The following is a 25535-nucleotide window of genomic DNA, read 5'->3' as shown; positions in this document are numbered from 1 at the left end:
TTTGGTGAACTCATACTGAGGCTCGTACGCCTTAACCTTCTTTGATTTTGGCTGCTGATCATCCGCCACCCAGATTTCTTTTCGTTTCTTTCCTTCCTTTTTCTTTTCGGCCAAGTCTTGCTGAGAAGATGGCTTCTTCTCTGCCCCCTTGGGCGGCTGCTCTGATTTGGTGAGCGAACAAAAAACAGCTGCCTCTGTATAGGCTTTGGCTTCCCGCAGAACGCATGCGTATGTCCTAACCTTTTTTATGACAAAATTAAACTAAAAACCAGAATTCCTTAATCCCCGGAGAAATTCTGAGTATGCCATTTCATCCAGAAGATTTTGAATCTGGGCTTTTTCTTAGTTGAACCTCTAGACGTACATGCGCTTTCCTTGGATAATTATGGCCAAGTTAAGGCTGGTCTTTCTTGGGGGGGATGTTGTATGAAAAGTTTCCTGCAAATACCATACTTAGAGTAGTGAAGAAATTTATGCACCCGACCGAAAGGCTGTTGAACCAGTCCTGTGCCATGCCTTTAAGGGTGGCCGGGAAACACCTACACCAGGTGGCATCATCAACACTTTGCTGGTACATTAAGTTTCTGTACGAGATGACATGCTCCTCCGGGTTGCCCGAACCATCATAAGCACCCACGAGTACGCTTTTAACCTTTACAGGTTAGAGAGAGCTAAGAATCTCCTGAGAGAACAGAGGCGGCTTATCTCCAAGATTAAGCAGGCGCATTTGCCAATCAATAGGCTGAGGTTGTCCGGCCGGTCCGCCCAGGTAAGGGACCTGGACGAACGGCTAGGAGAATTCTCCATATTGTCCGAGGACATTAGGACTATGTGACAAAAATGCATTCAAATTATGAGGAATCTGATACTGAACAGGTTGAATTGGTTAAACAGGAATGGGAGTTAGAGTACGAGCAGTCTGACTTATCCTGGTCCTGGAAGTGCTGGTATGTTGGGAAAGAGAATGGTTAGAGAATTCATCCGGCATTGTAGGAGTGGAAGTCGTGTCCGACAGAGCAACCTCCTCCCGCCGCTTGTGTCTGATGTAATCCCTAGCATCCCTCCAGCGTTGAGACGACTTAGGATCCTCCCTTCGAGGCTGTCTGGTCTGCCCCCCAGCCAACTGGGTTCTTGACAGGGTAAAGTCGTATCCCCTAATAAAAAATAATTACCTAAATCCTCTAACTAAAGTAGATAGGGAAGTAGGGTCGAACTCCACAAGGAAACAAGTCTTTCTATTCCTAATTAACTAATATAATCTAGATTATGAAGTAACCAATATTTATATGTGAATAATAAACTAAACTACGGAGATTAAGAATAAGGAGAAAATAATATAAAAGGATCTAGGGCATAGGTTCACCAATAAATAATACTCCAGGGTAAAACATAATAATCATTCATCAATGCATATATTAATCAGATTATAAAGGGCTTTCGCTACGTATTATAATCCACAATTAATATATCGGTATTAAATCTCATCTTTCATCGACCTAACCATTTATAAATTAACCTGACTATTGAAACTAGACCTAAACATCAATTCTCATCTGTCGAATCTCGAATCAATATTGTCAAACTCATGCATAAAAGATCAGGCCTAATCTAGTCACAGAGCATTAAATCAATCAATAGGAAATTAATCTAGCATTGACAATCAACAACAATAAATTACTCCTTCATATTATTTATGGATCCCCATAAACCCTAGAAATAGAACTACTCACACATAGTAAAAACTAAACTAATCATTTCTTTCAAAAAAATAAATAAATAAATAAAAACTAAACTAATCAAAGCAATAAAACAAGTCATGATGAAAGGAATAAAATAAACAACTAAGATTAAGAGAAAAGAAATCGTTACCAACCAAATCTGGAATTAAGAGTAGATTAAGAACAAAGGTTTAAGAGAGAGAAAATCTAAGAAAACAATTAAGAGAGTACAAAAAAGTAAAGAAAGAGAGAGAAAATCGTATTATGGAGGAGTATTTATACTCCGTACAAATCCTAAACTAAAACAAATTAAAACGGCGCTAATCGTCTCCTAATAAATACACGCGCCCGATCGGCCGAGGCACCGCCCGATCGGGCGCGCCTTTTTGCTTCCTCAATACTAATCTCGCGCCCGGCCGGGCGTGTCACCGGGCGCCAACGTTAGCTTCTCCCGCCCGGCCGGGCGCGCCTCCGAGCGCCAACCTCTTTGGCCGGGCGGCTCACTTGGGCCACTATTTGGACTACGATTGGGCTCCAATTCTTCGGGCCAATCTGGGTTTCCTCTTCCGGTCTTGAATACTCAGTCCAAATGCCCCGGTATCACCTATACCGAGCCCTTAATCACCGGTTCGATGGCTCTAACCAGCCCTGGGCTATAGAATCTGGTCGTGCTTCTCCAATGTTCGTGATTGCTCCAAAATATCTCGGGAAAATATTCCAAAAGCATAAATCCCTACAAAATTCAACAAAATCTACGAAAACACTAGAAAACACCAATTAGTAATAAAAGTGGCTCTAAAGAGCCAAAAACACTACTAATTACGACCAAGGGACGGGGTTAAAATACTATATAAAATAGACACATCAAACTCCCCCAAGCCAAAGCTTTGCTTGTCCCTAAGCAAAGATCTCATCAATGAATCAATAAATATACTTCACCCCAAAAGTAAAAATCAAGCACAAACGATCCAGGGTAAATCAAATAAACATGCTTCAAAATCAACCAATCAAATCCATCTAATTACCAATCTTTCCTAACAATTGTCAAACAGAGCAAACCACAAGAGCATATAGAATTCAAGACTAGTGCTCACGCACTCAACTCTCATTTTTGTGGTGAGTAAAAGATGTACTCGATCGCTCTCCATCCAACCCCTTTATGTGAATAATGCCCACCCATCTCACACTCTCGTGTGTATAAAACAATGAACGCTCAACCTACTAGTCGACTCGAAATATGCCAAATCATAACTTGCATTGATAAACAACACTTTCACATTCATACAATTCTATGCACAAAGGTCGGAAGGTCTTTAAAGCTTGTAATGTAAGGCTAGGGTAAAGGGTAGGAATCATTTGGGAACAAGTGAAAGAAAAGCTATGCTTAAGGGAGCAAATCCTAATAAAGCCCATGATCAAAATAAATAATGATCAACATCTCCTACATAACCAACTCTAACATCAACCAAGTATACTCCAATCATAATAAACAATCCCAACACTTAAAATTTCACTCATAAAAATATAATAATGAAGAAGTGGGGTGAATAAACAAACTTTATTTCCAAACTTGAATTTTTCATTGAAGCTCTATTATTTTTCTTTTGATCAACCTCCAACTAGAATATTTGAACATTGAACAATTTTTTTCTTTTCTTTTGAAATTCAATTATTTTTTCAACATATTTTTTTTTAACTTCTCTTTTTTTTCATAACATCATGCTTTATTTTTTCAAGAAAATATAACTCTCAAACTCATCAAAAATAAACATGATCAACAACAAAACAACTTCTCAAAAGCCCACCCAAGCTGTGCAAATAATAAGCACACTACAAACTCCCTCACCTCACTCACTAATAGCTCCCCCAAGCCAAGCTTGGGACTAGTAACAAATGGGGAAAAATAGGCTTGTAATATGGCTAATAAAACAACAAAAGGTCAAGGCAACAACGTGGGTAACAAGAAGGGAACAAATGTATCTACAATCATCTGGAGGCTACCTAAAAGAACAAATGCCTTCGTCCTCCACAATGTGCATAATAATGAATCATATAAATATTACTAATAGTTGCAAACCAATACTCAAACTCATTGACATACCAGGAACTATGGAACTATCACACATTCCTAACCAAATCAACTAGTCAAGCACTATATTCACAAGTAGTTGGACAAAATTGACGCATGTTAAGGTTTCAAGGAAATCAAACATCAAATCATGATCAACTAATCCACAATGCTTATCATCATATACCAAAAATCAAAACAATTTTCTCAAGTAAGGGGCACAGGGAAGCATAATTTACAATTCATTGGAACGTATTTTTGAATTTTTTATTTTTCATTTTTTTCATATATAAGAAAGCAATAAAACTAACCTACAAAGCAATAAATCTAACCTAAGAAAACACACCAAAAAGAAAAGAGAAAAAGAAAGATACCAAATCCAAAATCTCCCCCAAGCCAAAATCAGACAATGTCTTCATTGGCTCGGGAACTAGCCCAGCATAGCTAGTCCTGATCATCCTCATCCATCAAGCCGAAACCCGCACCACCTGCACCAAGAAGAGCTACCACCAAAATAATCAGCATGAAAACTCCCCCCCGCCGGTTCCCTGAAAGGAATGTCCTGGCCGTACCCGTAGAAGGAAGAATAGTCAGTGTAAATACCACAGGCAGTGGGATCCCTATCGTATCCCTGGGGTGGAGGCTGAAACCAGTCAGGGTGAATAGCGTCGTCGAGAATGTTACCCCGACGAGCATAGTCATCATACATAGGGTAGAGAGCTCTACCCTGGTTCCTCTCTAGGTACCCTAACCTATGGTCTGTGGAGCCTACCATCCTCCTAAGGTAAGTATGGGAATGCTCAATACGTCCCAGGGCCTGACCTATACTCTGAAGGTCCCAAACTGGGTCAGAGTCAACATGAGGGACGGAGTGAGACATACGAGGTGGAGAGAATGCCACCTCGAGCTGAGGCTGGGGTGGTGGAACTAGTGGTGGTGGTGCCTGCCCCCTAGCGTTGGAAATTAAACATCATATGTGTAAGAAGGTTGCCCTGGGGGAAAGGCGGTCAAGTCAGGACTGGGTGGGGGAAAAATAGGCAAAGGTTGCTCGCTCCCAGTCCTAATACACCAAAAGGGTGTCTGCTCGCTATCCGGTCGAACCCACCCCAGCTCCTCGAAATACCTAGCAGTCATATAGGTATCTGGTCCACAGTTGGTCAGCTGGTGGGGTCCATCCACTACAAAATCGGCCTTTTTCACTGCTATCCGAGTGATAAGGCCTCCTAAACGGATGGGGGTTTTTGATGTGGTGCTAGCTGTGGCATGCCTACTCAAATGGTGAACAATAAACCTACATATGTTCAATTTCCCGTACCCATACACATAGTGTCCTATGACAGCTAGTTCGTTAGATTGGGCATTATGGGGCTCGTTCCTACCTAAAAAATCACAAACCCGCAAATCTTTGCCAAATTTTTGGGACAGGGTGGTGAATAGGTTTGGTACTAGCATATTGGGGGTCATGAGTAGGCAAACCAGTTAAAGCATGATATATGTCACCCATTTTATAGTTCGCATGCCATTGGTGGGATAGTTCAGAATTTAATTCAAATAATTTACAAAATTCTACAAAAGTTAAACTAATATTCCTATTGTTCAACCTAAAAAATAAATTTGGCCCATTATTACTACTAACAACATATAAAGAAGACAGGAATTCACAAGTAAGTTCTCGAAAAGTAGGATAGTGCATATCAACAAATTTTCTCATGCCAATGTCATTTAAAAATCGTTTTACAAAATCATACAAACCAAATGATTCTAGAGTAGGGCGGTGTAACCACCGAGAAGGAATTACCTCACGAACGATTAACTGTTCCAGCCGCTCCTTTTGCTCTCGGCTAGCAATGCGGATCGTCAGCAAGTATGGAAGTTGCAAATCTGGGTCGTATTCCTCCCTCGAACTGGAGCTCCTACCGAAAATGGACCTAGCCCTCTTTGAAGCTATGGTAGAAAATGGGTTTGAAAATTTATTTGAATAAAATCTAAAAAATTTTATATGGAAATGTAGAGGATGAAGAGAGGATTACAAATATGTAAAAAGTTTTGAATTTGGTTCAGGGATGAATTAAAAATCTTAGAGAGAAGGTAGAGAGAATTTGAGTTTTAGAGAGAGAAAGTAATGGAGGAAAGAAGAAATGAAGGAAGAAAGAAGAAAAGAGAGAAGAAAATAAGCCGAACGAACGAGCGCCCGGTAGGGCGTTAGATCGCCTGGTCGGGCGATCTGATGCCCCGATTTTCCTCAACACTCGCGCCCGGTCGGGCGCCCCTCGCCTGGTCGGGCGATCTAACGCTCAAAATCTGATGGTCTCTCGCGCCCGGTCGGGCGATCTGAGGAGATAATTTTCGCCTCTTCTCGCTCCCGGTCGGGCGAGATTCGCCCGATCGGGCAGACAATTTAGTCCGTATACGACGAGTTTCGCGCCCGGTCGGGCAAAATTACTTGATTTTAAAGACTTGCTCTCGCGCCCGATCGGGCGAGCTTCGCCCGGTCGGGCCCGAGGCTAAATTGTCGAATTTTTATTTTCTTCTTTTCTCTAAAATTTGGCTAACTCTTTTCCTTCAAACCTGTACGAACACTCATAAAACTCATTAAATTCCCTCATCTCTCCTCTCATAAGAAAAGGAAAGAAAAACTAGTCTAAAAAGCATTAAAAATACGGGTTGCCTCCCGCAAAGCTCTGGTTTATCTAGGTCCCGCACGACCTTCTTACCAAGTACAATAACTAGGACCCTTGGCCTAACGCTTGATCGGGCGGTATCTCACCCGGTCTAGCGGTGTTTAGGCTGCGATGCGGCTTCCTGACATACCTTGTGGGACGCCAAATCACCTTATCTGGTGAATCCTCCTTGACTAAGACTGGGGGATCTTCAATGCTACGCACTAAAGATCCTTCTTCGATCGAAGGTTGCTTCAAATTGTCATTGCATTCAACACTTGCAACTCGATCTGGTGGAACACTTACCGTAGGCTCAATTCGCACAACTTGCTTGATCGGTTCCACCTTTTCATCCTCGAAACCAAGACCAACAGTGTAAAGTGCTCTTTCTATTGCATCGACTTCCTTCTGCCATTTGTCTATCTCATCTGAAAGGGATGTAACACAAGATACCGCCTCCAAGGGATCTTTTTCAAGAGCTTGGGGCTTGTTAGAATAATTCTCAACCACATTAACACTAAAACATTTCTCCTCAGTCATGGAGCTTTTAGGGGTATTATTAAGATTAAAAATAACTTTATCATCCCCTACTGATAGTGTTAACTTACCACTTCTCACATTTATGATTGCTCCTGCAGTGTTTAGGAATGGTATACCCAAAATAATTGGGGTTTGCACATCCTCAGCCATATCAAGAACAACAAAATCAACAGGTATATAAAATTTAACTACTCTAACGGGGACATCCTCTAAAACACCTAAGGGGTATTTGAAAGAGCGGTCGGCCATTTGTAGAGTTATATTGGTAGCTTTTAATTTATCCATATTTAACTTGGAACACACAGATAACGGCATGACACTAACGCTAGCACCTAAATCACACAATGCATTATCAATCATTAGATTTCCTATATGACAAGGGATGGAGAAACTACCCGGATCTTTTAATTTAGGCGGAGACTTATTTTGAAGTGCGGCACTACACTCTGCAGTGAAAGCTACTGTCTCTACCTCACTAATAGACCTTTTCCTCGTCAATATTTCTTTCATAAATTTTGCATATGAAGGAATTTGTGTGATTAATTCAGTGAAGGGAACCGTTACCTTCAAATCTTTTACCACCTCCAAGAACTTACCAAACTGCTTATCCAAATTTGTCTTCAAATGACGATTGAGGAATGGAAGTTTTATAATTGGCTTTTGAGCATTGCTACTCTTATCTAGAGTAGCCACCTTCTCTAGAGTCGTACCCTGCAATGTAGAATTAGATATGTTAGTATTATCCTTTAGCCCTGCAGGGCTATTAACTACATTGTTTGGTTTAACGGAATCAAGATTAGCATTATTTAGTGAAACATGTTCATCAACTCTGGGCATAGGGGGCCCTTCATAGTTTGAACCGCTCCTTAGAATAATTGCATATGCTTGATCCGTAGGCCTGGTCGGCTATGCCGGCAGAGCTCCCTGTTGGCGGGCTTGTAGAGTAGCGGAAAGTTGCGCAATTTGATTATCTACAATTTTATTATGTGCTAGAATTTGATCAATTGTCGCATCTCTACTCTCCATGTGCTTTTGCATATTAACCAACATTGCTCTAATTTCCACCAGAGAAGGGTCAGAAGATGAGGAGGGTTGTTGTGGTTGGTTCTTCTGGCCATCATTGGGATGGTAATATTTCTGCTTCCGTTGCCGTGGCGCCTGTGGTTCTTGTGGTGGTGGATTTTGAACATTAGTACTCCAGTAGGAAAGGTACATATGATTCCGATACCCAGGATTGTAGGTGTTGGAGTATGGGTTATTCTGCCTATAGGCTTGAAAGGCATTAACTTGCTCCACGGAACTCCTGCAATCTTGTTCCCAATGACCTATAATACCACAATTTTCACAGAAAGCCTCATTAGAATTATTATCAATCGCATAAACATTAGCTACATTAGCAGTGCTCAGATTATCTAATTTTTGGCAAATAGAGGTCAGTTGAGCTTGCAAAAAGGATACAGAGTCAACACTATGCTTCCCCTTGTTAGCAAATCCTCTAGGATTCCCATATTGGGAATTGTGTATCGCCATGTCTTCAATAACCTGACCTGCATCTTCAACATCAAGATTCATAAATCTCTCACTAGCTGCAGAATCTAAAATTATTCGAGAAGAATTTCCAAGGCCATTGTAAAAGGCTTGGATTAACTGCCATTGTGCTAAATTATGGTGGGGGAAGTCTCTTTGTAGATCCTTGAACCTCTCCCAAGCCTCATATAAAGATTCATCGGCTTCTTGGGCAAAGTTCTGAATCGCACTCCGTAGTACGGCTGTTCTCTCTGCAGGATAATACTTGTTATAAAAATTCAAAACAAGAGTTTCCCAGTCAGTTATACCAAGTGCAGTTCTATTTAAGCCATTAAACCACAATTTAGCTTTTCCAGTTAAAGAAAAAGGAAAGAGAATCTCCCTGATTTGGTCTTAAGTGACCCCGGCTTGCCTGATGGTGTTGCAATATTAACAATAGTCGGCAATTTGAAGATTCGGGTCTTCACCCTTGGCTCCACTAAATTGCTTCCTCTCTATCATCGTTATAAATTGAGGTTTAATTTCGAATTGAACCCCATCAAGAGCTGGAGTAGGGGTGATATGTGGGAAATCTGTAAGCTTGGGTTGTGAGTAATCACTAAGCTTCTTTGGAACCGCCATCTCTGATTTTGCGTCTGATGATGCCTCTGAATCGCTAGAACCAGTTGGGGGATTGCGGTGATTATTATTATCACCAGAATCCGCCAGAATTTGCTTGTAGAGATTTTTCTGTCTATGGAAGGAACGTTCGATCTCAGGATCGAATGGGATGTACCCTAATCTAGAACACCAGGGCATAAACAAAAACTAGAAGCAAATATGAGATTTGCCTCAGAGAACTAACGCTGTCTGAGACAAAAAGAAAACAATCTAGACTACAAAAATAATCAGAAACAAAAATAAAATCGTTTCCCCGGCAACGGCGCCAAAATTTTGACAGGGTAAAGTCGTATCCCCTAATAAAAAATAATTACCTAAATCCTCTAACTAAAGTAGATAGGGAAGTAGGGTCGAACTCCACAGGGAAACAAGTCTTTCTATTCCTAATTAACTAATATAATCTATATTATGAAGTATCCAATATTTATATGTGAATAATAAACTAAACTACGGAGATTAAGAATAAGGAGAAAATAATGTAAAAGGATCTAGGGCATATGTTCACCAATAAATAATACTCCAGGGTAAAATATAATAATCATTCATCATGCATATATTAATCAGATTATAAAGGGCTTTCGCTACGTATTATAATCACACAATTAATTTATCGGTATTAAATCTCATCTTTCATCGACCTAACCATTTATAAATTAACCTGCCTATTGAAACTAGACCTAAACATCAATTCTCATCTGTCGAATTTTGAATGAATATTGTCAAACTCATGCATAAAAGATCAGGCCTAATCTAGTCACAGAGCATTAAATCAATCAATAGGAAATTAATCTAGCATTGACAATCAACAACAATAAATTACTCCTTCATATTATTTATGGATCCCCATAAACCCTAGAAATAGAACTACTCACACATAGTAAAAGCTAAACTAATCAAAGCAATAAAACAAGTCATGATGAAAGGAATAAAATAAACAACTAAGATTAAGAGAAGAGAAATCGTTACCAACCAAACTTGGAATTAAGAGTAGATTAAGAACAAAGGTTTAAGAGAGAGAAAATCTAAGAAAACAATTAAGAGAGTAAAGAAAAGTAAAGAGAGAGAGAGAAAATCGTATTACGGAGGAGTATTTTTACTTCGTACAAATCCTAAACTAAAACAAATTAAAACGACTCTAATCGTCTCCTAATAAATACACGCGCCCGATCTGGCGAGGCACCGCCTGATCGGGCGCGCCTTTTTGCTTCCTCAATACTAATCTCGCGCCCGGCCGGGCGCGTCACCGGGCGCCAACCTTAGCTTCTACCACCCGGCCGGGCGCGCTTCCGGGTGCCAGCCTCTTTGGCCGGGCGGCTCACTTGGGCCACTATTTGGACTACGATTGGGCTCCAATTCTTCGGGCCAATCTGGGTTTCCTCTTCCAGTCTTGAATACTCGGTCCAAATGCCCCGGTATCACCTATACCGAGCCCTTAATCACCGGTTCGATGGCTCTAACCGGCCATGGGCTATATAATCTGGTCATGCTTCTCCAACGTTCGTGATTGCTCCAAAATATCACGGGAAAATATTCCCAAAGCATAAATCCCTGCAAAAGTCAACCAAATCTACGAAAACACTAGAAAACACCAATTAGTAATAAAAGTGGCTCTAAAGAGCCAAATACACTACTAATTACGACCAAGGGACGGGGGTAAAATACTATATAAAATAGACACATCAGTTCTCTCGGGGAGCCTTGACAAATTAGTTCGTGGCACCCGGGGAGACCTGCCATGCGACCGGCGAAAGGGAGTGTTCTCAGCAATATAATCCAGCATCTTCGGCGTTAGTTTCCTTGCTCTGATTTCTTCTCTGAGAGTCGTCCTCCACCCTTCTGGACGACTGTCTAGAGGTGGACGACCTCTTTTCCTCCAACTCCTTTCAAAGCTTACTCAGAGCGACCTTTAGGGAAGCAGTAGTAACTGGTAGATCCTCGACCTCATGAAATGTGGCGATTAGAGGATCATTAGAATTGATTGTTGTGGTTATATCCTCTATATAGCCATCCTTACAAGGGCTAGGGCCGGCATTAGGTGTCTGACCATCTATTGCCATTACGGACGAGTATCCCCACAGACGGCGCCAAATGTTTCGGGGGTTTTTGGAATCCCTCGGGACACTGGTCACATGCTGCTGGAAATGAGACTTGACACCTGCAAAACAACGAATATTTCGTTACCGGAATATTCGCCTTCAACGGTTAAGTTAGTAACCGGAAACGGAAAAGCTAGAGAGAGAAAGTAAAGAGAGGTTGGAGCTGTTTTGATGCTCTATTAAATGTTATGTCATTATCCACCACTAGAGCTGTCAATTCGGGTAAATGGGTCGGGTTAGTGTGGGTCGGGTCATCTCGAGTCGGGTCAGTACGGGTTAATGTCGGGACCTATGCGGGTCGGGTTCGGGTTGGGTCATGCTTGAGTCGGGTCATACATCTTATCGGGTTTGGGTCGGGTTTAGGTCGGGTCAATAAAAGGTCGGGTTACATTCGGGTCGGGTGAAAAACAGGTCGGGTTACATTCGGGTTTTTACGGGTTTAAACGAGTTAGGGTCCTGTTCGGGTTCGAGTCGGGTTCGGTTCAAGTCAATTATTTACGGGTTATAATCCGGTCGGGTCATTATCGGGTTCGAGTCGGGTTCGGTTCAAGTCAATAATTTGCGGGTTATTATCAAGTCAGGTCATTTTCAAGTCGGGTCATTCTCAGGTTCGAGTCGGGTTCGGTTCAAGTCAATAAAATTTTTAATTTTTTTTTAAATCTCCAAATCAAATTGCATAATTTAAAACATTTTTAAAAAAATATTAAAATAAACATTGAAAAAAAAATATAAATAGTTATATGGAAGTTTATTTGCGGGTTATAATCTTATGTATTTGTTAACGTCGAATCTCTATTGTAGATGTCGTATGACTTTTAATTAATGAAATGTTTTTGCTATTAAAAAAAAAAGTTTATTTATAAGATAAATTTAGAAAAAAAAAAAATACATTTGGCTGATTTACTTAGACAAAATCACTATCTTTCAAAAAAAAAAAAAAATTAGACAAAATCACTATCTTTCAAAAAAAAAAAAAAAAAAATTAGACAAAACCACTATCACCAATTCACCTCACTCACCTCATATTGCCTCAAATACGTTTAAAAAACATTGACAGCTCAGAGAGTCACAGCTCTACTCTAATACTCTATCACCTCATGTCCTCATATAGCTCATTGCTCATATAGGAAGTTGAAGATAATTAGGAAAAATAAAATCAATCACAATAGAGATTTCATGGTGGAAAATTTCGTCAATCTCGCCATTAGAGTGCAACCTTCCTTAATATACTAAGATTCAGTCAATTTTTTTTTTATTTTTTATTTTTTATTTTTTGGCTGTTGTCCAGTTCAGTTTTCTTTGACGAGGATTATATAAGAGATAAGTCAAGTAAGATGAGAAAGGCCACTTTTGTTTCATAATTGGAATCCATGTTAATAAATTGAAAAAAAGCCTGAAACTCAATAGTTAATACGGAGTACTCTTTTTATCCTAAAAACTCCTAAATCCTAAAATTCGGGTTAGTAATAGGTCGAGTTTAAATTCGGGTCAGGTCAATAAGAAGTCGGGTTGAATTTGGGCCGGGTTGATTTCGGGTCGGGTTTGTAACATGTCGGGTTTAAATTCGAGTCGGGTTAGGAACGGGTCAGGTTGACCTCGGGTCGGGTTAGTAACAGGTCGGGTTGAATTCGGGTTTTGACAGGTTAAATCGGGTTTGGGTCATTCTCGGGTTCGAGTTGGGTTCGGTTCAGGTCAATAATTTACGGGTCACATTCTGGTCGGGTCATGGTCGGGTTCGAGTCTCAAATACTCGGGTCAACTCGGGTCTAGGGTTGGTTTCAGGTCGGGTTAGGTCGGGTTCGGGTCACCATTTTTTTCGGGTTCATACGGGTTAGGGTTAGGGTCGGGTTAGGGTCGGGTCAGCTTTTGACAGCTCTATCCACCACTCCCATCATAAATTATTGGGGTATTTATAGGGGTGGAAATTTGTGCCCCTTTAGGGTTTGTGTCCTAAATTTTCGTGTTCTCAGAGGGAAAGGTGGAAAGTGGGCCCCTATCACCGGAGATTCTAGCTGGAAATACTAATGTGGTAGTGCTATTCTAACTTTTAAAATTTCTGTGGTAGTTGTTTTTAAAAAAAAAATTAAAAGGTAGTTGTTTTCAAAACAGAGGCTATAATTGGTAGTTGTTAACAAAATTTCCTCTTATTTTCACTTAAATAAGTTGTAATAACTTACAATAAGTTCAAACAAGTTTAGTTGAGGAAAAATAAATTATGATAAAGGTTACTCAAATACAAATTACAACTAAAATAAATTTTAATAAGTTTTGATATCCATAATATTTTTGACATTGCACCCACAAATTCCTTATCCATGCAAGCTGTTGGATTGAGTGTTACTGGCTAAAGCCCAAACCAAATCGAGCATCCCAACTACATAAATTTGGGTCAAGTTTAACAAGCCTTTTGTTGAAGCATGCTAGCCCAAGCCCCAACCAAATCGTGCATCTCACCGTCTGTAGTTTTGTACTGCTCTTTCATAACACCGATTTCCGATGAATTTGTACGTCATTTGTACTCGCCTTCTCTTTTAATTGTTCTTATCCGACAAAATATCAAGCCGGCTTAAACAATACAACCAAAACCCACCGATTCAGCCTTCAATCTTTTCGTGAAAAATGTGAACTTTGATTCTTTCTCCCAATTACTTCCTAAACTTCTTGCTTATACTTCCATCTTTGCTTCCATTCCAATTCACCCCTTAAACTTTCTACTAATTTCCATTACCCTCAATTTTTACTCATCGAATGAATTCTTGATAATTCCTGCTGTTTTTCATATGTTTGAAGGAAATTTTTAACTTGAGATTATTTGATGGGTGTTCTTGAAACTTTCCACTGATTTTCTGGGTTTTGGTGATAATAAGTAATTGGGTTTTGTTTCTTGGCATGGTATGGTATTGATGATGTGATAATCAGTGGCGGATCTAGTATTTTGATATACGGCCACATTGTTGGGCTCATTGGCGCCACTTTTGACTTAAAATCGACACGAAAAAACTAATAACTTTTGGTGGGTTGGTTGTAGTTCTTGTAAATTTTGTTGGGTAATTGCTGAATTTGTGATTAGATGACAATGGTGAACAAAACAAGGAATATGTTGGAGGATTTTATGAGAGAAGGGTCATTCAAATGGTTGGTTGGTAGTCGGGATTCATTTAAAGAGGAAATGGAAGAATTAGGCAAATCATCTTCTGGAGATAGTAATTGGATGCCTGAACTTTCACCTGTTGCTAATGTTGTGGCAAGGAGATGCTCAAGGTATGACTGTTAATGTTCATGCACATATTTAAGCAATCTTGTTATGCTAATTGTTGGTGTTTTTTGTTTTATTAATATGTATTTAAATATAATTTGCTCTATATTGGATCCTCAACTTGAATTATCTAACTCGATGTGTTGTTGATTAATTTTTGATGATGTCTGTTAAATTTTACATGCCTAAAATTGCGGTAGTATCTAAATGTTATGATTCCATTGTGTGGTTGGGTCTTAATTTTGTTACTAATGTGATGCATTGATATCTATTCCATGAATAAAATCAAGGCAGTGTGCAATGTGTAATGGTATGGGTTTACCTAGATTTCGTGAATCGTGAACCAGATATTCCCTTAGTTTTTCAACTGACTACACGATTGTCCTTTACAAACTATGGATTTGTGGAGTATTTAACCAATTTAATGTGGTATATGGAGTACCAGAGTTGGTATTATGCTGTCCCTCTTGTGGAAAATCCGAAGTTGTTAGATACTTTCAAAGTTGGCATGATTAATAATGGTTATGTGTAAGCAACTAAGCATGCTAGCTTCCATTGTGAAAGTTGTCATATTAGGACTGATGAAGTAGTTCAAGTGAAATGCAAATTGGAGTTGGTAAGCATGGTGACTTCTGGAGTGAAATGATTTTCTTAGTTGTTTAGTGATAAACATGTTGGGATTGATCTGAATTATTTTTGTTGAGTTATCGATTACAAAAAAAAAAGTACAAATATTTTGATTACGTTGTATGACTGAATTCACGAGTTAGTGAGGGGCCAATTCTAAAATAGGTCTGCAAGTTGTCTAGTAACGAACATGTACTCTTTGGTCTAGATACGTGGAAGGTTCTTTGCTTTTCGATAGCAATTATGAAGGGAAATGGCAGGGAGGAAAGTATACAGAAAGGAAAGGGAAGGAAGGGGAGGGAGAGAGTGAACTTCCAATTATGGGATATTAACTCCCCTCTCTTTCTCTCTATCCAAATACAATGTGAAGGGCTTAGTTTCCATTCTTTTCATCTTATCTTTTCTTCTTTGAATTCATTGGCCCTTATTTAAACTTGTTTTAGTTCGATTTTAAGATGTAGTATGAATTTGGATACCTTATCAAACTTATTTTTATTGAGATTAACACTATGTTTTGAAACAATGGTGAAGGGATAGGGAGGGGAAATAAAAAAGGATGTGTGGGGAGGGAGAAAATAACCTTTTATTTTACTTCCAAATTTCGCCAACAATAGAAGGATTTGGTATGTTAAAGGGGAAGGTAAATGTATCCCTTCATTTCCTTTTCCTTCCCTTGCCCTATGTGATGTCCGAATAAGGGACATTGTATCCCTCACTTTTTCTTCCCTCCCTTTTCCCTCCAAATATTCCTATCCAAACATTGTGTATGAAACCAAAGGCAAATTCCATGGAGTAAAAGGCTTTATTCACAACCACCATTCACTATTGGCCTAGACTTAATGGAAGTGAATATTTGGAAGAGATGCCTAAAGGCTTATAACTTATAACCTTGCAGTCACTTCAAAAAATGATTTTCACAAAGCAAAAGCTAGCAAACCATTTTATACTAGATTATGGAAAGAGGAGCCTAAGTATGTCAATCAAGCTCTTAAAAATATCAGTGAAGATTACATATATAGTTGCCTAGAGGGTAGTGCGCTACGTTCCTTGCTTCTACTTCTAAGCTTTCTTTCTTATTGAGCTTTCCTTTCTTGATGTAGCAACTACATACATTTCCATTATCCACACCTTTTTTCCCATCATATAATAGGCGTAAGTAGGTGATCTTCTTTGGGTATTGCAACATGACACATTTGCATTTTCAATATACTTTTTAATTTTTATAATCCTATAATAGGTGTATGTGTAAACAATGCACTTTTATCAGCAATGGTTGAGTTTTAGAGTAATTACAAATTGAAATGGTTTTTAGAAAGTTTACTTAACTTTACCATGCATGATTTATTACATATAGCTCATAAACAATTGAAATAGAACATCTACCGATGCTCCAAATTGAAGATTGCACTAAAAGATTGATGTATGGAACAAACTAGTGATTTGAACTATATTGGGCTGTTTGGGACTTTAGGTTGCTTTATGAGTAAATTTCAATTATTACCTCATTCTGACTTCTGAGGCTGGAATTTTTCTTCTTAAGTACAAAGTTTAAGTTCAAACAAAACCAATATTAAATTGTAATTATTTTTTTTTTTTATGTTTATGTTCTCCAAGAAAGGTGTAGCTTTGCCTACTATTGTTGCTCAACAGCTTATGATCTTTGTGAGATGCATTTTTTTTGCAATTTGACTGACATGATTCTATCTAGCCTAATTTCAAGGCTCCTTTTCTTCTTGGGTAAACTTTTGAAAGGACGGAGAAATTTGTACTTATTTATACCTACTGATCCCACATATTCCTCAAAATCTATGCTAAGAAAGTGGTTGGAACTGGAGTTGTCAAGCTTTATTATGCTATTGGATAAAAAGAATGATTTATATAAAGGAATAGTTAGGCAGCCAGCCTAGTTGCTTAGAGCTTTCCATGCTATGCTGGAGTAGACTTATGTTTGTGAAGTATCTTGTTTCCAATGGATTGGAGGAAATGTTTCTGTTGAGTTTTAGAGAAATATATTGCAGGGTTGCAAGTTTTAAACATTTTTTTTTCCTGTTTTCCATCTCTTATCTATTGTATGCTAGTGGCGAGTCTTTTAATTCCATGTAGTTGCTTTGCCTTTATTTCTTCTTAAAGCTAATATTTCCTGGGCAGAGAATCTAACTTTAACTCTTAATGAAATTGCATGACCAAGATACCATAACTTTTCCTTTCCATTACGTAAATGCTTTATGACAATTGACAACAGAGATTGATGAATGAGGTTGGAGTGGTTTTTTTATTTAGGATATAAATCGATATCTTCATGACTATATGATAATACAACCTTTATTATGATGTCCTAAACAAATGTTGCAGCTGTGGGAATTACAGTGGCTGTCTTCTCTTCCTTCGTGAGGATATTTTTCTTGTGTGTCTTAATTTTGTAAAATGACAGGCAACATGAAAATGGGAAACACCTAGAGGAGGTCATCAGGCCAAATGATCAGCCATTAATTGTCTATAGTTACTAAATGTACTTTTCGGCTGCCACATGTTAACATATGATCTACTCCAACTGCTATGCTAACTCACTGTGGTGGGAGTCTCTCAACAGCACTATTCAAAGAGACACATTAGTCCGATAAGAGAATACTGTATTAAGTCATGTAGAATAGTTTTTCAGTGGGCCAAATAGATGTATGCGAAATTTAAGGCCAATGTGACTAATACAACTAGTATAAAGATTGTGCCTCGTCCAGAATCTGTTATGCCAAATTTACCACTGAAGCAAAGAAATTCGCAACTATGACCAGTATAAGCAGTATAGAGATCATGCCATGTCTGCTTAAATCTGTCTGCCAAAATGCACTGAAGTAAAATTATGCAGGTATTATTACAATTGCAGTTGCAGTCATATCATAAACCTTGGTGTTATTCTTTCGGTAGTAGAGCCGGTTCCCTCTAAATTTATTACATCTCTTGTTATATTCTGATAGGATTCTTTGGTTGGTCATAGATCTTCTTCTTATGAATATGATTTCTCTATTGTAGGCTCGATTCTCACTGTGCACTTCTAGATACCAATAATAAGAGTCTATCCTATTACCTCTGCTAGACAACCTTACTAATCCATATATTTGGGAACTCTTGGAAGTCTCCTATAGTCCTATGAGTTGATATAAAGAATTGTTTGAGCTTAGAAGATAAAGGCTCTGTCTTTTTAGTAGAGGGCTTAGACTTTAATAACCCAATCAACTCTCTCAATAATATTTGATGTAGGACTTTGGGGTGCTGTAGGCTGCTCTCTTTTTCTTATTGTATCATGTGTGAGAGATCATATTGTAGGATCTTATAACATAGCACCTTTTGTTGTCATACTATCTTTGCTGTAATTTTTTCTCAAGATGCTTCATATTTTTTGTTGTTTTTGTTTGCCACGATTCTAGCCCTGTGAATATTTTGACACTTTACATTTCTGAACTGTTGCACGTCTGAGATTATTAGATTAGTATAGCCCTATAGCATGATGTCAGCCTGCTGCGCTGTTATCAATTATAATTTAATTGTAATTTTTAAAATAATACTCATATGAAAATTCCTGCTTATTCGGTATTTCACTTTTAAAGCTGGCATTTTCTTCCTTTGCAGAATACTTGGGATTTCAACAAGTGATCTTAAAGAAGATTTTGATTCAGTTGCTTCAGAATCTGTTAGAAGCCCTTCTCATTATGCTAGAAACTTACTGGAGTACTGTTGTTTTAGAGCACTTGCCCTGTCTATGCAAGTAACTGGTTATTTGGCTGATAAAAAATTCCGTCGTTTAACATATGATATGATGCTCGCGTGGGAGTTTCCTGCTTCTTCTAGCCAACCATTACTTACTGTGAGTATATTACTATTTTATTCTTAATTTATAAAAATAATGGCTAATTTCAGTTTTAGTTTCAAGAGAGCTTTAAGATCTCGGACATGGCTTCCTTCTGCACCAGCTCCAAATTTTATTGTCATACATTATGGATAACTGACTATGGCAAGCAACCTTAGCAGTGATTTCAAGTCCTATCCTCCAAATGAATAATACTTACCCCTAGTTTCATCCATTAAACTTAATTCGTTATGCTTGTTTACAACTAATTGTATGTTTGAGGATTTTGTACTATAACTTTCTCTGTAGATGGGGGAAGGGGAGTTCTCTGTGACCTTGATGCTTCAAATCTTCTTTTATGCTTAGGCATACTGTCTGATTAACCTTGTTGCAGGTGGATGAAGATGCTACAGTTGGACTGGAAGCCTTTTCTAGGATAGCACCTGCTGTGCCTATTATTGCGAATGTAGTCATCAGCAACAATTTATTTCTGGTTCTTACTGCTTCAACTGGTGGTCGCCTTCAGTATTCTGTCTATGAGAAGTACCTTATTGGCTTAGAAAGGTAGCATTTAGGTGAATTCAGTTCTTGCAACGTTCAAGTAATAACTACAGGTTTAATATCTTTGCTTTTTGTCCTAGATGATGGCAATTATGCATAAATTTCTTGTATTGGCACTTGGCAGGGTATTTACATCTTTATGTTCTTTCTGCTTCCAACTGGGTTCTGAAACTCTTGTTTCTCATTCCAGTTTCCACTTAGCTACAACTGCCAGGGTTTTGTATTTGCTGATCATGACTATAGTCAAATTTAAGATATATAATTAAATTTAAGATACCAATGTACCTAAATCTATATTGTTTTTCTATCTTGGGAGAGGCTGTCCTTTGGGGACAAGATGATCCTAATCATTGGCTTGTTTAGTAGTTACTAAGTTGTATTTAACTGATATTTTACACTATTGTAATTTCTGACAAATAATTGATGTTTTAGATTTATTTAGAAAAGTAGAATTTGGCTCCAAATATTATTAGACTCCCAACGAAAGTCATTAATCATCCATCTACCAGTCTACCAACCAATAATAAAACAAGTGCAACTGTGCAATATAAAAAGTTGGAAACATTAATTGTACATAGTTAGGTAGGATTTAGTGTATAAATAGGAGAAGTAAACTGACACAAATTAATGAACTCTTACATGATATCGATCATATATATCTTAGAATTTATGGATGCATTATTCATTTGAATTCCTTTTGCAAAAGACAACATCTCCAAAACATCAATCATGATTAATTTTCTTATATGTGGGAATATGCGTTACTGTGATTTTGTTTGTTTCTCAGGCATGGCTATTCTTGAAATTTCTTGCTTTATTCGTTTTACTACCTTATTAACTTATTTTATTCATATGTTAATATCTTAAAGGTAATGAAAAAACCCTAATTTGGTCTCATTCTTTTATTTCAGAGCTGTAAAGAAATTGAAGAATCAATCTGATTCATCGTTGCTATCTGAACTGCGGTCAGGTAGAAGGGAGAAGATAGTGGAAGTGGATGGCACAGTGACAACCCAACCAGTTCTCCAGCATTTAGGAATTTCTACATGGCCTGGTGAGTCATCTTTTTCTGGAAATTTTTCCTCACCCAATTGGGACCATCTTCTCTAACTTCATCATGATCATTGTTGTTGTTATTTAAGGAGGCTAATGGCATTCTTTTAGTGCAGTTGTTTTAAAGTTGTGATATATCTTTTTTGTTTTTTTTTTTAATACTTCATAATATTTTTGTGTCTTTACACCATGTTCTTACCTCATCCCTACTTCATTTTCATCTGATGCAGGGAGACTAATCCTTACTGATCATGCTCTATATTTTGAACCTCTTAAAGTTGTATCATACGATAAAGCAACACGCTATGACCTAGCAGATGATTTGAAGCAGAGTGTCAAACCTGAATTGACTGGTCCATGGGGTACAAGACTTTTTGATAAGGCTGTTGCTTACAAATCTGTTTCTCTGTAAGACCATTATCTCTTACTAGTCTATAGGGTTTCAGGTAGCTTATACCTTCTTTTGGCATGTTTGTGCATCAGAAGACTACTATATTGTAGCTAATATTACTGTCTTGTAAATTTAGATCTGTTGATTAAATTCATTATGTATCCTTCAGATCAGAACCGGTAATAATGGAATTTCCTGAGCTTAAAGGGCATAGTCGACGTGACTATTGGTTGGCGATTATGCAGGAGATTTTATTTGCTCATAAATTCATTCGCAAGTACAAGATATCTGGCATTGGACGGGAAGAAGCACTTCTAAAATCTGTACTTGGGATTCTTCGGTTGCAGGCCATTCAAGATATGAATTTAATAGGCCCTGTTCGTGTGGAAGCAATTCTTCTTTTTAGTCTTTGTGATCATCTACCCGGGGGAGATATGATTCTAGAAACTCTAGCCAGCATGTCCACCTCAAGAGAGTTAGAAAGGACAAATAGTCCTCGACGATGTGGTTTGCACTCTAGTTCAGCTTTAGCGATTGCCACTACTTTAGGCTTTGGATTTGGTTCCAATGACCATAACAATCATGTACTTCTTGTGGGTGAGATAGCAGTTGGGGATACAACTCCCTTGGAGAAGGTTGTTAAGGAATCAAGAAGTAGCTATGAGAAGGTGGTCCTAGCTCAGGAAACAGTGGACGGTGTAAAAGTAGATGGTATTGATACCAACTTGGCGGTAATGAAGGTATATTTTGATAATCCTTGACATTAACATTTGGCCATCCATCAGATATAGATATTACACTTGCAAATGAAGTTAGTGGGTTAAACCCAGATATGCTACTGTGGTTGTTCAACCATAGAAAGCACTGACTTGTCAATAGCTAACCGCATTTTCAGGTGTTAATACCAACCATTTTGGGGCATTTATACTTGTTTTTCTTAGTTGGAATTGAATAGCCTTACAATCTTACACTCATTAACCATGACAAGCAGAGTTGTATTAAAAGTACATGTCTGAACATGTGATGCTGTTGATGACGGTTTGCAGGAATATCGTAGGCTTTTGGTGAGAATTTAAACTGGCTAAGTTTTATTGGCTCTGACTACTTTATTATGGCATAGTGGTGATCAAACCTAATACCTTCTGGTTTTGCTTATTGTATTTTATGTATAAATGAAGATAGCGGTGGTTTATTGGGGTGTGTGTGTGTGTGTGTATGCGCATTGTGTGTGCTTATGAGATAATGAAAGAGACAAATGGGGGTTCCGGTGAAGACAGGGAATGAAGACTAAAACCATAATTCACCCCCCTGCATTTAATGGATTCATTTCTTGATCCATGTCCCATTACCTGATAGGATTAGGTTATTTCCCCGGGACAGAATTTTATTTTTGTCTTGACTTTTTTATTGACATATTTTTGCAGGAGCTACTTTTTCCTGTTTTAGAACTTGTCAACTGTATTTTTTCTCTGGCTTATTGGGAAGAGCCTTTGAAGTCTCTGGTATTCTGCGCAATTGTTGCTTATGCTGTCTTCAGGTAAGTTATTTGGATCTAATTATTTATCTTATATCATGTGTCCATGGCCTTAAGTTGAAGATATTTTTTATGTAACATTATCAAGTTTGCTGACTTGCTTTGCCTCATTCCTCACATTCTTTTCTTTTATTTGGCCGTCTTCTAATGTGTTTGAGAATCTTGGTATGAAAGATCTTTGGGGGAATTTGATTAGACTAGTATAGTTAGTTTGCAATCTATGTTTTGGTTTCTTTGAAAAGTGTGTGACTCTCTTTCATGATATTGGTTTAGCTCATGGAATTAGGATTGTTGAGGATAACCTTTTATATCTCTAGCCAAATGAGGATTACCCCAGTTGAAACTTCAACCTGCAACATATTCATTGCTCCTATACTCCGAACTGTCCAAATTGTGGAAGCTTGTGCATGTTGAAGTTTTGCAATGAAAATTGGCCATTAATTGTTTTTCGTATGTAATTGTAAGACTTGACTGAAATTTCATGAGTTGTGGTGTTGAAAGTAGTTTCGTTGATCAGACAAGAGAGTGTTGTACTTACCCAGGGGTCTCATTCTGTTTTATTATCCAAACAACTTCGCATGTTCCCACTTTCCATGTGTGTTTAGTTGTTCACCAAAGGATAGAACCTTCTAGTTGCAGGAATACTTCAAGGAACATATAATTAATGAAACATAAACACTTTACATGCTTCAGGCATGTTAACAATGCTGCCGAATGATTGATAATTAAGGACTAGGAATCTAGGATGGCTTTGATAAATAATTCTTGAGGCCTTTACACCATTAAGTTGGTCAAATTCTATAATATATGCTTGGCTGTTCTGATTTCTTGAATATTAGTACATAGTAACCTTTTGGTTGTGCCGCATTTGCAGGGGATGGCTTGTGTATGTTGTTGCTTCGCCTCTAATCTTTATTGCATTCTTTATGCTTCTGACACTGTGGTTTAGTCAAGGTCGACCTGTTTCAGAGGTGAAGGTAATAGCTCCACCAACAAAGAATGCAATGGAACAGATTTTGGCAGTCCAGAACGCAGTTTCTCAAGCTGAAGAGTTCATCCAATTTGGAAATATTATTCTTCTCAAACTACGTGCCTTGTTGCTATCCATTTCACCTCAGGTTAGTATCTTCGTTTATTTCCAGCTGTTCTTGATACTTTGACCCTCTCCAACCTCTACCTAATTGAATAAAGATTATATTATATACTGATGAATAAGCACCTCAAAAGAAGACAAAAAAGGAGAATTGATTATACACATGTACATTTTAATGCATGTTTGGTACGGAGTATGAATCAAGGAAAAGATATGGAATATAACGAATAATAAGAGGAAAGGTTAAAATTTTTAGTGTTACCATTATTAGTTGTTTGGTATACCCGAGGAATGGAATCATTTGTATCAAATTGAGGATCAAGGAGGGAAACAATTTTGTTACTATCAGGTTGGTAAAGGTAACAAATTGGTGGCAATAATTAGGAAATGGAGTGTGCTATCCTACTTCTCATACCAAAAACTTGTTAATGTAAACGGGTAACTAATTCCATTTTCACTCCTTAAAAACACTATACCAAACATGCTCTTTGTAATTTAGTATGGACTTTGGGGAGAAAAAATTGTTGCTCTTGTTTGTGTTTTCTTCTATTACTTAATGTTTTGATCTATGTTACAAATTTACATTAGTTTGGACTCAAGATCTGATATTGATCCTACTGATTTTGTAGGCTACCATGAAATGTGCAATAGTGCTTTCGAGCATGGCTGTGTTTTTGGCATTTGTCCCAAGTAAGTACATTATACTGTTGTGCTTTCTGGAGGTATTCACAAGGTATTCCCCTCCAAGGAGAGCAAACACAGAAAAATGGGAGAGGCGTTTGAGGGAGTGGTGGTTTAGCATACCCGCTGCACCAGTTGCTCTTGAGAGAGAGAACGAAGATAAGAAACGGAAATAATTTCACGTGTGCTTGAAGGTTGTAGATTAGTAATAAATCATTGTATCATTCTGCTAATAGAAAAGCTGCTTGTTAATAGAATGACTGTTAATAAAGTTCTTTTCTAGTATACAAGATATATCTAATGAGAAGTGTAAAGTTGAACATGATTCTCTGTGCATATGGTTAGCGTTGTGCATTTTCCACAGAGATGCAAATGAGGGCTACCTATTCTTAAACAGTGAGACCAGCAAGCATTAACGGCAACATAATTAAAAAGGTCGACAGAGAGATATTTTTCAAGAAGGGAGCTTCATTGGCAAGATTAAGACTCACAATGACATGCAGAAGGGAGCAACTAACTTGGAGTTCATTCAGCCACAACTAGATCGGGAAACTTCACTGAATTCCTGGGATAATCCCTGAATCCTGTGTGCAGAATGGTTTCTTATGCTTGGCCAGTAAATGGAGAAACAAGGAGATAGTATTGGTGATCAAAGGCAGCACAATATGCTATATTGCTATTTAGTAAGACTTGTATGATGAATGAGACTTTCAAGGTTCCTGAAACTTTCAAATTTCTGAAAGTTTCAGAAAGCATGGAAATAGAGGCAAAAGGCGAATATGAATGAATTAAAGCACACTATAATTTTATTCAAACATGTTCATTAGTACACTATAATGTTTATGAATGGTTCGTTTATTAAATAACTCTGACTGAGTTTAAATATATACGAGCTTCTTTTTTCTTAAAAATAATAATAATAATAATAATTTAAAATTATGTACAACTTTTTGGTATTATTATGTGAGATACGTAGTATAAAATTTACAAAAGTTGCACATAACATATAATGGAGATAATATAAAAGAATATAAAATTTATGAATGTAACTATAATATAAAATTTATGAATGTAACTATGTAAGTCAATAAATTATAAAAAGTTTTTAAATGATCAACTAGTTAGTGACCCGGGCAATGCCCAGGGCTTGTTTATCTTCTTCATATTCAATTACGTACATGACAAATAATTACATGGATTATATCCTTTTTAAAAAAATATACTCCGTA

The 25535-nt window shown here is 37.9% G+C and overlaps 1 protein-coding gene and 1 non-coding gene across 5 annotated transcripts; both read left to right on the top strand.

The window, feature by feature from the left end:
* Positions 1–8646: 8646 nt before the first annotated feature.
* On the top strand, positions 8647–8753 carry LOC145608250 (small nucleolar RNA R71). Its single transcript, XR_014105763.1, has one exon. It is a non-coding gene; the product is annotated as a small nucleolar RNA R71 (small nucleolar RNA).
* Positions 8754–13793: 5040 nt separating this feature from the next.
* Positions 13794–25180, top strand: LOC145598744 (uncharacterized). Of its 4 annotated transcripts, XM_081655149.1 has the most exons (10): positions 13794–14530; positions 18777–19011; positions 19388–19557; positions 20466–20608; positions 20838–21015; positions 21168–21505; positions 21608–21738; positions 22423–22535; positions 23407–23650; positions 24255–25180. In XM_081655149.1, exons 1-10 carry the CDS (start codon positions 14340–14342, stop codon positions 24480–24482), a joined length of 1971 nt encoding a protein of 656 aa, XP_081511275.1. In that variant the 5' UTR covers positions 13794–14339; the 3' UTR covers positions 24483–25180. The 4 variants fall into 4 exon arrangements, 3 of the variants coding, with proteins under 3 accessions (XP_081511275.1, XP_081511269.1, XP_081511261.1); XR_014103608.1 differs by having other exon boundaries at positions 21168–21738; positions 23487–23650; positions 24255–24393; XM_081655143.1 differs by having other exon boundaries at positions 21168–21738; positions 23482–23650; positions 24255–25179.
* Positions 25181–25535: the final 355 nt, after the last annotated feature.

Source organism: Chenopodium album, chromosome 2 (assembly GCF_948465745.1).
Source record: "Chenopodium album chromosome 2, dcCheAlbu1.1, whole genome shotgun sequence".
In the NCBI taxonomy this organism is placed as follows: Eukaryota; Viridiplantae; Streptophyta; class Magnoliopsida; order Caryophyllales; family Amaranthaceae; genus Chenopodium; species Chenopodium album.
Note: the sequence above shows the minus strand (reverse complement) of the source record. Positions and strands in the feature narration are given on the sequence as shown.